This window comes from Typha angustifolia, chromosome 11 (assembly GCF_048772165.1).
Source record: "Typha angustifolia cultivar Huaian chromosome 11, ASM4877216v1, whole genome shotgun sequence".
Lineage (NCBI taxonomy): Eukaryota > Viridiplantae > Streptophyta > Magnoliopsida > Poales > Typhaceae > Typha > Typha angustifolia.
This window is the reverse complement of record NC_133249.1, coordinates 5,142,296-5,156,878: the sequence shown is the minus strand read 5'-3', so window position 1 is coordinate 5,156,878 and position 14,583 is coordinate 5,142,296. Positions and strand designations below refer to the sequence as shown.

Genomic DNA, 14,583 nt, shown 5'->3' with positions numbered 1-14,583 from the left:
AGAATAATTCAAAATTCAAAAGACAGGACAAATACTTTGGAAAGTCAACTACTTGCTTCTACAAATAAATACATCGTACTGCCTTCTCTTCATTTGTATAAACTAATCTTGTCTCCTAAAGTCAAATTAGAAGGTTTGGTTAACTAGACTATTCTTCATGGCGACGACTTCTCAAAACGGGTCGGATCCAAACATTGAAATCCAAAGTAGAAGCATTCGGCTTTCATTGATGGATGGGTGAGCAGTTAGTAAATACCCATCCAGAAAACCAACCATTTTTTATTTAGGGGTAGCGGCTCACCATGTGATTTTAGCATCATATTAATGAAGTGACATGGATTGTTATAAATAGAGAAACCCCACCAATTTAAAACATATGTACCAAGCAATCACCAACTGTGATGGCATTGAATTCTTTATGACTTGTAGTTAGTCAAAGTATTGGTGCTACGAATTTCATATATTAATTACTTTTTTTTCTATAGTAAATATTTGTAAGAGTTTATATAAAGATTGTAGGATTAACACAACATGTGCAGGATAATAAAAATATTATTCATGATAATGAAACACAGAATCTATAGGTGGATTTGGGCAGGATTGAATTGGTCTTCTTGAGATATTTAGATAGGGAAGGGAATGGAGAAAGTAAAGTGTGGCTGAGTTTATCAACAAACTCTGCCTAAATTTCCACTATTTTCCTATGCAGCTTCCTGGCAATCAGCAGCTCAGCTTTAGCCATGGTGGAGAAGATTCTGGCATCAGCCATGGGCTTCCATTAGATCCCCATATCTCTCAGATATCCAATTTCTCTGCTACCTCTCTGCAGGTTAACCAGGGAACCCTCCGTGCTTCAAGATCATTGAAGGTTGCAGCCCAGAAAGTTGCAGGAGTCTTCACAACTTGTTTCGTTCCTCACCGTCGCAAATCCGAGGAAAGGAACGATCAAGGCGGACGAATCGAAGATTTTGATATCTCTAGCACTTCAAGTAAGCTCAATTTTTCTTATTTATATGTTGATGTTACGTAGTTGTGCGATCAAATTAAAGTGCATATTTATACATGTAAGAAGAGAAGGATAAGCTTCAGAATCAATTGTTTTGGGGAGACTTAGATGAAGCTGTTGCCATATTAATATGCTCTTTATTATTTAACATCCACAAGAAGTCTTCTTGCTTGTACAGTTTTGTTCAGTTCTTTGTTGCAGTAGGCTCCAGTTTCATGCCAAGGAGTTGACTTCTGTTCTCTTCGAATATCGAAAATTTCAGTATTTCTACTCTGCAGATTAATCGCTTTTTATCCTTGAATACTTCACAAATATAGCTCTTTATCGATAATATAACTTTTTTTTAAAACAATCTGCAGCCTCAAAAGTATCAACAGTAAGCAGCAATAGCAGCTATAAATTCAGAAATAAAAGTCATGACAGTTCAAGTAGAACACAGCAACAAACAACAGGATTCTCTGCTGCAGAATTATATAAGGCTACTTCAAATTTCAGTGATGAAAACAAAATAGGGCAAGGAGGTTTTGGTACAATCTACAAGGCGAAGCTGAAGGATGGGTCTTGCGTTGCTGTAAAGCGCGCCAAAAAGGTTAGAGTGCGAAGTGTGAACTAATAGATTCTTTTCTCTATGATCTATTAAGTACTTGTTATGATACTAATATTAATGTTAGTATCTTTCACTTGGCAGAACATGTATGACAAACACCTGTCTGCAGAATTCAGCAGTGAAGTTCAAACACTTTCAAATGTTGAACATTTGAACTTGGTCAGGTTCCTTGGATATTTGGAATGTGACGATGAACGATTAATTGTTGTGGAGTATGTCGGAAATGGAACTCTTCGGGAGCACTTAGATGGTAAGCCATGGAATAAGCTGATCAAATGAAGGAAGAAAGATAGCACTATTTAAACGATCAAAGAATCTGAACATAATGATGGAATGTTATGTTATGCAATGCAGGTTCTCGTGGAGATTCTTTAGAGCTCACACAACGGCTCAACATTGCAATTGACGTAGCTCATGCTATCACCTATTTGCATGGATATGCAGGTTATACTCCTCAACCTCAACATAGATAGTCACCATTCTCAAGCTTTACCATTAGAGGTCCTAATTGCTAAAAAGATAGCAAACCACACGAACCCAGAGGAAAATTTCCAAGGAATTGGATTGCCTCAAGGTTGATTTTTCAAAATAAATGATTTGGGCTTCTGTAATTTCTTCTTCATAGGCATTGATTGCGTGATTTAAGGACTGTTACTTAAACTACTATTGTGGTTATATATAACCTTATTAATTGACAACAATAGTACTCCATTAGATATCTAGTAACCAAAATATTGAGTCCCAAATATATACTGCAAAGTTCAAACCACAAAGACAATATAGTGGAGAGAAAAAGGTTCTCAGAATCATAATACAACTTCTAAACAGAGGTACTCAAAAAGCTGAACGAAGTACCATCATAGGAAGGGAAAATAATGGAGCATATCACTGCAAATGTCATAGAATTAGACAAGGTTTTGATGGATGATTATGAACATCTCTGACATTCTTCAGAAGGTTCATTTATTCATCAGTAAGTAAAACACTAAAACACAATAACAGAGTAGATTATTTAACCATCCACGGTATCCGTAGATCGTAAGCAGAGGTTGGGTAGTTCTGCAAAGCGAAAATAAAATTTGGGTGATGCTGCAACATCAAGAGAGAAGAAAAAAACCATTTCAGTTTTTGGTGCAAATGATCGCTTTTCAAATCACATTTGCCTGTACACATCTTTGCTTCTCCATGTTCATCCCTCATGGTTATTTTTTGGCAACCCCAAGATTTAAGTATATAAATATCCTTAAATGGTTCAGATTTTTAACTTATGCTATAGAAAAATTAATTTAGATGGTATTTAATTTTCTTTTTGAATGTATGCATGGCATAGATCACCCCATCATCCACCGAGACATAAAGGCATCGAACATCCTCCTCACGGATGCATTCCGGGCGAAGGTGGCAGACTTCGGGTTTGCCCGGCTCGCGTCCGACGACCCGGAGGTGACCCACGTGTCCACCCAGGTTAAGGGCACCGCCGGGTACGTTGACCCCGAGTACCTCCGCACGTACCAGCTCACCGACAAGAGCGACGTCTACTCCTTCGGCGTCGTCCTCGTCGAGCTCATCACCGGCCGCCGCCCCATCGAGCGCGGCCGCGACCAAAAAGAACGCCTCACGACTCAATGGGTGAGACGTCTCTTCTACCTTATGATAAATATCACAGAGAAATTTACATTTTACAGCATGTATTTTTTATGAATTCATTATTCGCACGCTCTCTTTTTGATATTTAGATTTCAAGCCCTCTCATGTTTATAATTTTCCAATATTTTGATGATGAAAGAAGAGAAAGTAGTAGATGATCATAGAACATTGATACTTCTTTGCAGGCCATCCGCAAGTTCAAGGAAGGGGATGCAGTGATCGCGATGGACGCGAGGCTGAGGAGGACGCCGGCGTCGATAGCAGCGGTGGAGAAGATGCTAGGTCTGGCGCAGGAGTGTCTAGCGCCGTCAAGGAGATCGCGGCCGACGATGAAGAAGTGCGCCGAGGAGCTTTGGGCAATCCGGAGGGACTACCAGATGTCAATGGCGGCTGCCGCCGCCGCCGCCACTCCTGATTCCAGGAAAGAAGTAGACGAGAGAATTTGGAAGGAGAAGGGTGTTTGAGATTGGCATGTACGTACGTGGAACTGCATGGCATATAAGACTTGCGTCCAATTCAGATTAGACTTTCTAGTTTGGTAGAGGAGGTAGAAATCTTCGATCAAAGCTGTATCACAAAAATCGCAACATATATTTGTATGTATAGCTTATGTAGAAATTTGTATAGCTTGTGAATTGTTCCACCAAGGTTTGACCACTGGCAGGATGAAAGAATCCAGAACTAGTTATTAAGCCTCAGCAGAAGAGAGAACACGACTACTTATTTGATCTGCAAATCTTACTAAAGAGTAAATATAAAGGCCTTAAGCTGGGCAAACATATAAAAGGAAACTGAATCACATTGATATAAGTTACATAACTCAACTCATCGACCTGAATAGAAATCCTGCAAAACAGAGAATGGTTGCCTGCAGTCTCTTTTGGAGGGAAGTTTAGCCCTCAAATAACCAAAAGACGCATGGCGAGGAGAGCCAAAATCACATCCTCATTTTTCGACATTACGTGAGAAGAGAAGTTTTTTCACATTGCTCATACTCGAATTCCAAAAATTACATGAGATCACAAATCTGTGTTACGTAAAAACGATGGCAGAGGTGCACCTTCTTGTGGACGGAGAATGACAAGAACTGCAAACATCCCAAGCATGGGCAGGACAACAAGCCATTTCAGTAACTTATAGTAATGCAGATGGAATGTAAGTGAAAACTCATCAGAGAAATACAGTCCGTTCTTGTCAACCATCTCCACTAGCACAGTTCCTGTAGTTCTAACAGAAACAGTTGGAAGCTTGATCCGCTGCTTTCCAGGTTGATTGTAGAGCTTATTGACCACAATTCGTCTCTCTCCTTGGTAATTTCCTGGGACTAGCAGAGTTGTCTGCCAACAAAACGAAAAGAAAGATGTTACAAGATCCATTGATAGATCAGTAAAAGAAAAGGAATCACTGAGGAAACAAGAAAAGCCTTACAGTAACATTATAAGGCCCTTGGGACCCTGAAGGTATCCTGTACTTGTCCACAATGTCAATTTCCACCCAGAAATGTTTTCCTTCTTCATCTCGGAAGGCTCTAGATGCATGTGACACATAAATCCCTTCACGGTTATATCGGTATGCAGCATTGTTCCTCCCATGGTTTGGGGATCTCCATTCCTAGAAAAAAAAAAAAGCAACAATTTACAATAGTATAAAGCTCCAGACTTCTCACTACCAAAAAAGGACTTCAATCAAACTTACTTGCTATTAAGTTGATCCAGATGGAAACTACCATTGGCATCAATTGTATTATAACAAAAAGCTAAATAAAAATAAAAATAACCTTAAGCGGATGATGTGGCGAGGGTGTGGAAAAGCAAAAGATGTTGCCATTCATTGTAGTAACAATAAGATCGAGGTCATCCCCACCATCAACATTATCAGCTAAGACCATGCTGTATCTGTCAAGCACAGGGACACATCAACCGGTTCAGCGTGGAAGCACAATATGTGTATTTATTCATGATTTATGTAAATATGAATATACAACAAAGCTTTCTTAGTTCTGTAGTAGTTCTAACAAAATCAAAGGGAAGCACGTACGAAGTCTCCCCGATGTCAACAACATCTGCACAAGCTGTTGACCCATCTATCAAGTACAGATAGCCATCAAAAGAAGTTGTAACAAGGGTCAGTCCCTTTTGTTTATCACCACGTTTGCTGAGATCAAGTAAGAGAACGCGACTCATGACCCTTCCATGTGTTCGATATGGAAAAGGACGGATAAATGAACCATCCTTTCCACTAAGAACATATATGTTTCCTGATATTGTAGGGATTACGATTTCAGTGTGACCATCTCCATTGACATCACCCACAGTTGGACCCTGGTATCATTTGATAATGTCTATCAGATTTGAATGCTACTATGCAATATGATCATAACTAGAGGTGAGATAAAGCAACAATATATAAAGATAATAAATTCCCAAAGGATTTGATGTGTGGTTGCATCTAACGGCCCACAATAGACACATTCCACAAAATGAAGTAATGGCTAGATATATGAATTCCATATATAGAACAAGGCTGATTTAATTGGGAATTAGTGGAAGAAAAAAAATCCTACTTTGAGGGATTCTCAGTAATTTTCCAATTCATGCATATGTCAATACTCAATATTCTATAATGAGAAGCTCAATGTTGATTGAGCATCTCACATGTAGGTCCACCTACTAAGCACTTAATTGCTTATAGATAGATGCCTTGCCTCTATTAACTGCAAGGCTAAAAATGAAATACAAGTGATCCCACTAGAATACACAGATTAGAAAGCACCAGTATTTGTAGTTACAGAAGGTGCAGACTAACACCAATTAAAGATGAAATAAGAGAAAATTGAAGTTCAGATAAGTTCATCAAATAGTACACCAGCAAAGAGAGTTATGCGCTTTTAAGTTGAAGGTGCCACAAGAGAGGGAGGAAGACCAAACAGGAAGGAAAGAGGAGAATCTTTGAAAGCAATTAAATTTACCAAGACAGCAACATCACGTCAACACAATTGGATTTGCTAATTGTGAGCATGACCTGACCACAGCTTACCAAAAAGGGAATTAATCTAGTGCAGAATTGCAAAGTCACCTATAGACAAATGGTAAGTGCAGATAGACTTGCCTGTGGAATAAGACTCTTAAGATGCACTTCCCAAATTTCATCTCCTTGTGCAGTCCATGCTACAACATTTCCGTGGGTATCAGCTGTTACTATTTCAACTTTACCATCATCATTAATATCTGCTGCCACAACTGGCGCCTGAATCTCAGCCATCTCAAGTGGGAACTTGTTCCTCACCTTACCTAGTTGCAGTGATACATGAGAGACAAATCAAAACTCCAAAGTAGTAATATAAGTCATATAGCTGACAAAAATGTTACTATTAAAAGTTCAAAAATGATCCATTATAAATATCAGCATAAAGTCATTCCTCAATTGGGATGTACTGATTGCAAATTTAGTTGATGATAAACTAATCAGATTGCATATGAAGAATAAGAAGAGGTAGAGATTTTGAACATCCAATGATAATTAAAAAATGTATTATAACGACAGGAGATATTGTCGAAAGAATGTCAGCTAAATATAACAATAAGCATATGTACTGCAACTAGAAAAAGATATAATAGATCACAAATATCTAGGTTCAGTAGAAAATTGGAGATATGTTACGACGAAGTAAAGAAAATTACCACGATGATCCAGAATATAAAACAAGCCAACCGAAGTTCCAACAAGAATATCCATATTCCCATCGCCATCCAAATCAACAACAGCTGGGGAAGAATATATGTAGGCACGATAGGTTCCAGAATCAATACTCAGGTCGAGATCCACAGTCCATTTAACTTGTTTGGTATCAAGATTGAAAACTACAATGCCATTTGCTACATATTTTTCAATATTGATGCCTCCTAACTCCTTCAGATGTTCTTGGTTATCATAATACCTGTTAATTTGTCAACTAGCAAGTTAATAAAGCACATAGAAAGATGTCAAAGACATAAAGAGCAATGACTATAATCAAACAGCTAATTTCAGAAGGTAAACTATTGTGTTCTATAAGACTTATCATATCGGAATGAAGTTTAGTCCCTCATAAAGCCATGATCAATTTGTAATCGACATGGAGGCAAGTGATGGACTGTAAAGAGAGCATCCTAGTGCATGAGTCTCTGCCTATGTATTGTCTGAGGAGGAGAGATGCAAGGCTAGTCTTCTTTTTTGAGAAGGTTTCTCCAAGACTTACTCTTAACCAAGAGGATGCAAGGGGCAAATGTTACCATTACATCGAGTCACACGCTCACGCCCTCTAAGAGATAAAACTTATGCAAAATAAAAATGTGCTTGGTCAACAGCGGTTAGTTCGGGCACTTCTGGTAGCTTTATGCTTCATAACTTCAATATGATAACCTATAACATGCAGTTTCCTTAACATTACAACATCAGTTATAGTTCGTGAAGAGTTTCCTATATGTGCAATAAAAATAAGTTCTCATTCTCTAGCAGTCTCTCACAAAATAATCCAGTAAATAGTAACTACGTAGATGTTCTAATGGAAAAGAAAAAACTTACTCGCGGTCAAAGAAATAGGATACAGCAACAACCATCTCTTGTATACCATCATTGTCTATGTCTGCAATTACCTGATAAAAATGGGAGAAATCAAAATATTAATTATTCATCTCTAACAAGGCTATATGGACTGTGTTACCATGAACAATAGATGTCACACTACACTTACTGGAGTGCATAGTATGTGTGCATCTATGTTCACATAATCTTCAATTTTCTCGTGTTCCTGTTCTGTCCAGTCTTCATCTCCCCACATGGACTCATCAACATAATCATCATAATCATAATGATACTCATCAGGTAGATCTTCTGCATCCCGTAATAAGTCAAAAGACGAATCAGCATCTCCTTCTAGGATCTCATCATTTTCTACTGTCGCCGTGCGCACCTCACTATCACTGGCATGAGACTCAGAACTGCCCTCATGAGCTCCCCCTTTTTCAGCGTCTTCAAGTAGTCTTCGCTGAGTAAGCTTTGAGTTTTCTGCCAATATACTTCCAGTGGATATGTTACTTGAAGTGGTAATATTTACATTGTTCAGAAACCCATTGTTTTGTCGTTCTTGAGCAGCTTCCTGTTCTCTATCCTCGGGATTAGATGCATTTGTGTTGGAGTGGATATCTCCAACTGTTGATGTATTGCTTTGCCCAGATGTGCTTCTATTCATCCCTGCACAAAAATGCATTGTATGAACGAGCTGTTCATCTATCAAGGTTCTCAATTAATGTAACAGATTTTAGAAAAAGAAATTAAACGCATCCAATTTTTGTTCTTCATGAAACAGAGATGAACAGAAAAAAAAAATTTCTCTACAGACTACAGGCATTGTAATTATAAAATATCTATTTCAGTAACCAACTAAATGCAGATGGCAATGCACGTTATATTTTTGTGTGTGAAATAACCAACCGACCAACTGATAAGCGATAGTATCACTTAGGTAGTAGATGATGTAACTTATTTAGCATGAAACTACTCAATTCATGTCATCCTTTACATTCAAGTTTTGTAATATTTATTTACATTGAGAACAAAAGTATGAACTGCCTCATATAGGAGTGTACATCCGAACCTACCCAGAAAGTACATTCTTTTGCAAGATAACATGTACATAAATACATAAACATATTACACACACCTGCACAAACACACACACACACACTTGAGCATATTCTCCATCATAAAGCCAACTCTTAGATTGATCATTACCCATAGAGGGCTTTCCAGGCAGTATGCGCTTATTGCTTAATAGCTTAGTCAGAAAAAATTAAATAGATCCTAGCATAAATAATAACCATAACAATTGATACACCAACAACATTATTATCACTTACAAGATAAGGAGTCCATAGCAGAAGCTTTCTGACCAACTAAATTATCATGATCATCCGGAGGAGAATGCTCTGTCAGGTTGGGGTATAAGCCAACATACCAATTTTTAAGAACTTTTCTACGAGGTACCTCTAACTTATCCATCATCAAGTAGCCTGAAACCCTATATAACAATTAAACCATAAACTATAATTCCAGAACCATCAAGAAATGATCTAGAACTACTTACCTGAAGAAATTAATCACCCCATTGTAAGTGGCCAGGGCTATTTCTCTTGTACCGTCCTTATCAATATCATACAAAAGTGGGCTAGAATGAACAGTTGATTGATGGAAGGCAGGCCAGCCTGAAAAGAATTGCCATATGAATGTAAAAGGGGCAATATACATTCAGCAAGCAACAGAAGCAAAAAGAGGAAATAACAAAAAATATCTTGGTAGCAATGTAATAACATCTGAAACTTAAGAATTATTTAAGAAGTGCAAATAGTTATAATACATTAGTCAGTACTACTATCAAAGATTCCCTACAACAAATGAAGGTAGTGAAGGGTTTCAAACTACACCAGCTAGCTTATCTCCGTCAGAACCTTCCAGCACTTCCAAGTAATGAACAAATGATGGCACCACTACCTCAAGCTTTCCATCACTAATGCAACAGAGAGAACAACAATCCATGTCAGTATACTCATCAGAGGAAAAAGGTTCATCTTCCCATGAACCGCTGAGCATGGCAAAAGAAAAGAAGACCAAAATGGAAGTTAAATTCATTCAGACGAGATCTAAAATTTTACCAGACTGATTATTTTTAAAATAAAAAAGAACCAAAAAAGTAATGAAGAAAACTAGTATAACTCCTTTTATAGCAACAGAAAAAAGTCAGAAGAGGGAACAAAAAGGTTAAATAATAAGTTAATATCAAAATGCACTTCCATAGCACAAGAGACAAACAAAATGAATGTAGAAATATATCCAAATCATAGGTTTATAAAATGGTAACAAACCTGTGCCTATAGTTATAAAACATACAAGTTGCATATGTCCCAACTCCAAGGAATTTTACCTATTGATATCAGCAATTAGAGGAGTAGCATAAATGCTGGAGCTAACTTCAGTCTGCCATCTCAAGTCCACATGCTTTGGGCATTTGCTATTCAACAAAGAGTCTTCATCGCTACAAGAAACGGAAACATACGACCATCTTTTAGGAAATCTTTGTATTCGTGCAAGATAAAAACAACCGGATCCATTGGTACTATGTGGTATGCACAAGTGAACACTGCTTTCACTGTGGATGCTTGTAATACAGAACAGGCTTTATATCTCAAGGAAAACATATGGGGAAAAAAGTAGGCATATTGTCAAGATAAGTCATAACTAGATAGTAGTAGTGCTTTTAGGTGAAAAGAATAGGTGAAAATAATGTGCACCCTCTCCAAACAACATAAGAGTGTGCATCTTACATACTTGACACAACTATAATCATGATTTCTATAACAATAGGCTGTGATGTTATAAGCTAATGTTGTTATTGCGCATAACTGCATATACATAATGTAAGATAAGGTCTAGCCTTATGCATCTCCAGATTCCTGTAAACACTTCCTACAAGCTATTTCTCACAAGTCCAATTTTAAATCTCTTTACAAAGTTCAGCATGCCACCTCCCTCCCCCTCCCTAAGCAGTTAAGGCTATTCCTTTCTTTATTTAGTAGTTAACACTTGGTTTGCAGTTTGCACACTTGTATTTGTTTTCTTAGTAACCAACAGTTTCTTTCATATATATTGCCATAGGGAGTACGAACTAACAGTTTCATGACTAGTATATTTGAAAAGAACGAAGAGAAATTTAGTGGTCTACCCCTGTGCAAACCTCCTTTCATTTGTTTGAACAAGATGCAGCAATTTTTTTAAGAAAATAGAAAACACCAACACCATTGACAAAAAGAAATAATACTAATCAGCTAGAGACAACCATTAAACACAGAGGTAACCACCCAAAATGAAACCTTCATTATCAGATTTGAGCAACACTTCCTTGTACAGGCCTTATATGATAAGATTGACTGATACCAAATTTTATCCATATAGACCAAAACCCAAGATTATCAAGAAAAAACATTGCTAAGTTACTGTGTGATGGGTTCCATTAGGCCTGACTTCATTCAGTTTTAGTTTTTTGATACAACTTAGACTAGTGCTACTTAATTTGGGCAATTTAAGTTGGCTTTTTAAAAAGAAAAAATAGGCTTAATCTACGTGTGGGAATTGCCACGCCAACTCAGTTGGTTGTTGATCATAGTCAACCTCTAGACTAGTAATGCAAAAATGGACTAACGATAGTCATTAAGCTCTAATTTCCTGTTAGATTCAAATGGGCCTATTTGTGTTTCTAATCACCAAACTTGATTCTTATTGGGTTTTGGTTTATTTCCTAGTTAAGGACCCAGAAAGATTCACCAAGAGCTAATCTAAGGCTTCACAAGCGATAGAATCATAGGTACATGGAATGGAAACCCTAATAGCTGGCCCCACTGTTTCTCCACCCCTTACTCTGTTCCACGCGACAAAGAAGCTCTGTCTCTCTTCTATATCTCTTCTTCCTATCTCTGTGCCGAAAAGCCCAACTCCTTTCTCCACCTACAAATGTCCTCCACTATTTCAGGATCGTTGCGACAACTCAAGTTTATTTTGCTACCTGAAACGTCGCTTCAAAATATTGTTGCTGTCCTATTAGGAACCGTGACATTGACCTTTCCTGAATATCCTTTTCTATTGAGCCTCAGCCTACTGATTCAAAGATTTATCACTACAACAAGTTCGTTTCTTTTCATGTTTGATCAACAAATAAACAACCAAAAAGAGAGGTCCATTAATAAAATCATCTCATAAGATCATGAGATCTCATCTGGAACCCAAATGACTCCCAGGCATGAACAATAACGACGAATTGAGTACTAAATCCAACAATATAAAAATAATGGAGTAAAACTTACAAATTTGGATATCCCAACAAATCATCGGTCGCTTCTCGCTCCCGGAACTTGTTCGTCTTCTTCACTCCCTCCGGCTTGGAATCGGAGGCACAGGTGACCTCCCACGGCGAAGAGAGCACAAGCGAGAGGACTAATGCCACAGCGAGAAGCCTCATCGAAGCTTTCATTCAAAGAAACCCTTGTTAGGGTTTAACCCGCCAAGAGGGATCGGAGGGGTTTGGGGGGTGAAAGAAAGAGAGAGGAACGGCAGGCGACTCGATGGGTGAGCCTTCGAGGTCTCGAGCCGAAAAAGAAGAAGCGGATCCGGTTCGGAGCTCCGATATCCGATATGGATTTTAGGATATCCCAAGGCGTTGACTTTGGAAAAGAGACAAAAGACGACCCCAAGCCAAAGCACAAACCCAAGGAGCCGCTCGATAAATTAACAAAGGCTTAATTATACTAAAAAACATATAAATACCTCTAGACTTTTAAAAATCTATAATTCTTTAGGTGTTTACCTTTCTATCTAACTTATTATTGTTAGAGAGATATATTATAATTTATTAGCTTATAATATAAAATTAGAAACTCATTCTTCTTCTCTTCTCTCTTTAATTAGTCACTCTCATCCTCTTATAATTTCGAAGGATATGAAGGTATAACTTACACATCGGAGAAGGCATATGATGCCAAATATGTATGGAATTTGGTGTTGTTGCTGTTTGTGAGGACAAAATTATTTAAAAATATTTTTTAGTTTATATGAAGGTAATTTTGTCTATAAAAAAATAATATATTCTTCATATAAGTTTTAAATTACAAAAACGTAATAGAGGGGTTTAATTGTAGCTTTTCATAAATCTAGAAAGTTATTTGTATATATAATTTATACTTTCTTTTTATTACATATTTGATCTAAAGAAATCTCTCAATGTTCTAACGGTATAAATTAAAATCGTCAATTGATTATTGTACTCTCAGTTTTGTTTTGTTTTAGATTAAGATTAAAATAATCTAAGAGAGTCTAAAAATATTCGCAGAATATTCTACAAACGTTCAAATAATATCAAACTAGTTGGATAATATTGTCAACCTCTGGATCTATAACTTTGGTATTCACGATTCTCTAAGTTCGGAATCTATCTATGGTAAAACGAAGAGTTAATTCGAGAAGATAAAAAGACTAGTTTAATTAAATTTGTTTAGAACTTTTTGATTTAATCTCTATAAATATGACCTTATTGCTTGTATCTTAGATATACTTAGAATAAAAATTAATTGGCTTTTGTCTGGCATCTCTCTTAACTAAGCCATCGACTTGTACATCTCCCTTCTCCTCCTTTGCCAACCAATGCCACCTCTTCCGTTGGCACGGTCTCATCTAGCTTCTAATTTCCTCTCTCTAGTATCGTAGTGCAGGCCTACTTCCCCCCCTTCGTCTCTTTATCTTAATCGTCACTATCTCTCATACGGTTTTTATCATAATTATAGAGCCACCTTCTCCATCAACTACTTGACCTCCACTCTATCATCACCTCCCACTCTATACCTAGAAATTCGTGCATTTACCTACGGATTCTAAATCTTGTGCAGACCTAAATCTCAACTGCTACAAATCGGATCAAGTCGGTTCGTAACAAAATATTAATAGATAACTAAAGAAATAGATATTTTGGATATTTCTATGATTAGGAGGTTAATGTAAGACAGAAAATAAATAAGAAGATCTATGTATAATTTACTAACAGTGCGAAGATTCTAAATGCAATTTATCCAAAATCTTAAACCATGTCTAAGTTTGATGGATCAAATGAAAGCTTGATGCCAGGCATAGAGATGCGTACAAGTTAATGTCATAATGTGTATTGCATTTATATTTGGAACCTTATTCAATCGAGTTTACATGTGATCAAGCTCAGCTCGACCCATCTCGAGCCAAGCCCAAGTTGGCTCGATCTTTTTCAGACCATTATTTTTATTTATTTAACATTAGTTTAATGAAAAATTAATGTTAAAATTAAGTCTAAATTGTTTATAGTTTTAGGTTTTGTTCTTTAAGGCGTAGGAGAGAGCTGAAATTTTTAACGTCTTTAGAGATTCTGAAAGTGTTAGTATGCATTAGAGTTATTTCTAATGGCAATGCATGAGGGGAGAGGATTAGTCTAAATGAACGAAATATGGGAAGAGGCATAAAAGAAGTCACACAATATTTTTACCTGGCTCGTCCGGAAATCCTACTTATTTTACTATATAGATTATAAAAATATAAAATATAAGAGAAAAATTAGAATTAATATAAAATTTAATAATTCCGAGTCGGTTTGAATCTCCATTCCATAAATTATACTCGATGCAACGAAATCTGGAATTAGAGCATAGGATTCACAGCTAATGTCCATTACTCTCAACTATATATTATTGAGCATTAATTAGGCTATATTTTGTGTTAA

At 37.0% G+C, this 14,583-nt stretch overlaps 2 protein-coding genes across 4 annotated transcripts; one reads left to right on the top strand and one right to left on the bottom strand.

Moving 5' to 3' along the window:
- Window positions 1–561: 561 nt before the first annotated feature.
- LOC140771049 (calmodulin-binding receptor-like cytoplasmic kinase 2) lies at window positions 562–3,907 on the top strand. Its single transcript, XM_073112412.1, has 6 exons — window positions 562–989; window positions 1,366–1,595; window positions 1,695–1,863; window positions 1,968–2,057; window positions 2,944–3,242; window positions 3,446–3,907. The coding sequence occupies exons 1-6, from the start codon at window positions 704–706 to the stop codon at window positions 3,722–3,724; spliced, it is 1,353 nt and encodes a 450-aa protein (XP_072968513.1). The 5' UTR covers window positions 562–703; the 3' UTR covers window positions 3,725–3,907.
- Window positions 3,908–4,049: 142 nt separating this feature from the next.
- LOC140771047 (protein DEFECTIVE IN EXINE FORMATION 1-like) lies at window positions 4,050–12,438 on the bottom strand. 3 transcript variants are annotated; one of them, XM_073112404.1, is made up of 13 exons: window positions 12,152–12,438; window positions 10,219–10,329; window positions 9,722–9,804; window positions 9,385–9,502; window positions 9,158–9,318; window positions 7,993–8,492; window positions 7,824–7,894; window positions 6,941–7,197; window positions 6,369–6,550; window positions 5,298–5,581; window positions 5,038–5,155; window positions 4,689–4,871; window positions 4,050–4,597 (listed from the first exon to the last, which is right to left on the bottom strand). In XM_073112404.1, exons 1-13 carry the CDS (start codon window positions 12,316–12,318, stop codon window positions 4,280–4,282), a joined length of 2,553 nt encoding a protein of 850 aa, XP_072968505.1. In that variant the 5' UTR covers window positions 12,319–12,438; the 3' UTR covers window positions 4,050–4,279. The 3 variants fall into 3 exon arrangements, with proteins under 3 accessions (XP_072968505.1, XP_072968508.1, XP_072968507.1); XM_073112407.1 differs by lacking the exons at window positions 10,219–10,329; window positions 12,152–12,438 and having other exon boundaries at window positions 9,158–9,310; window positions 9,722–9,742; XM_073112406.1 differs by lacking the exons at window positions 9,722–9,804; window positions 10,219–10,329; window positions 12,152–12,438 and having other exon boundaries at window positions 9,158–9,310; window positions 9,385–9,525.
- Window positions 12,439–14,583: the final 2,145 nt, after the last annotated feature.

What these genes read in the sequence shown, in the direction of transcription:
- LOC140771047 (XM_073112404.1), bottom strand. Translation starts at nt 12,318, where the DNA reads ATGAAAGCTTCGATGAGGCTTCTCGCTGTGGCATTAGTCCTCTCGCTT. An exon ending in TGCTATGGACTCCTTATCTT is followed by an intron (nt 8,493 to 9,157) that starts GTAAGTGATAAT and finishes ATTTTTGTGCAG; the next exon opens with GGATGAATAGAAGCACATCT. An exon ending in AAGGGCCTTATAATGTTACT is followed by an intron (nt 4,598 to 4,688) that starts GTAAGGCTTTTC and finishes TTTTGTTGGCAG; the next exon opens with ACAACTCTGCTAGTCCCAGG.
- LOC140771049 (XM_073112412.1), top strand. Translation starts at nt 704, where the DNA reads ATGCAGCTTCCTGGCAATCAGCAGCTCAGCTTTAGCCATGGTGGAGAA. An exon ending in CTGTAAAGCGCGCCAAAAAG is followed by an intron (nt 1,596 to 1,694) that starts GTTAGAGTGCGA and finishes TTCACTTGGCAG; the next exon opens with AACATGTATGACAAACACCT. An exon ending in AACGCCTCACGACTCAATGG is followed by an intron (nt 3,243 to 3,445) that starts GTGAGACGTCTC and finishes ACTTCTTTGCAG; the next exon opens with GCCATCCGCAAGTTCAAGGA.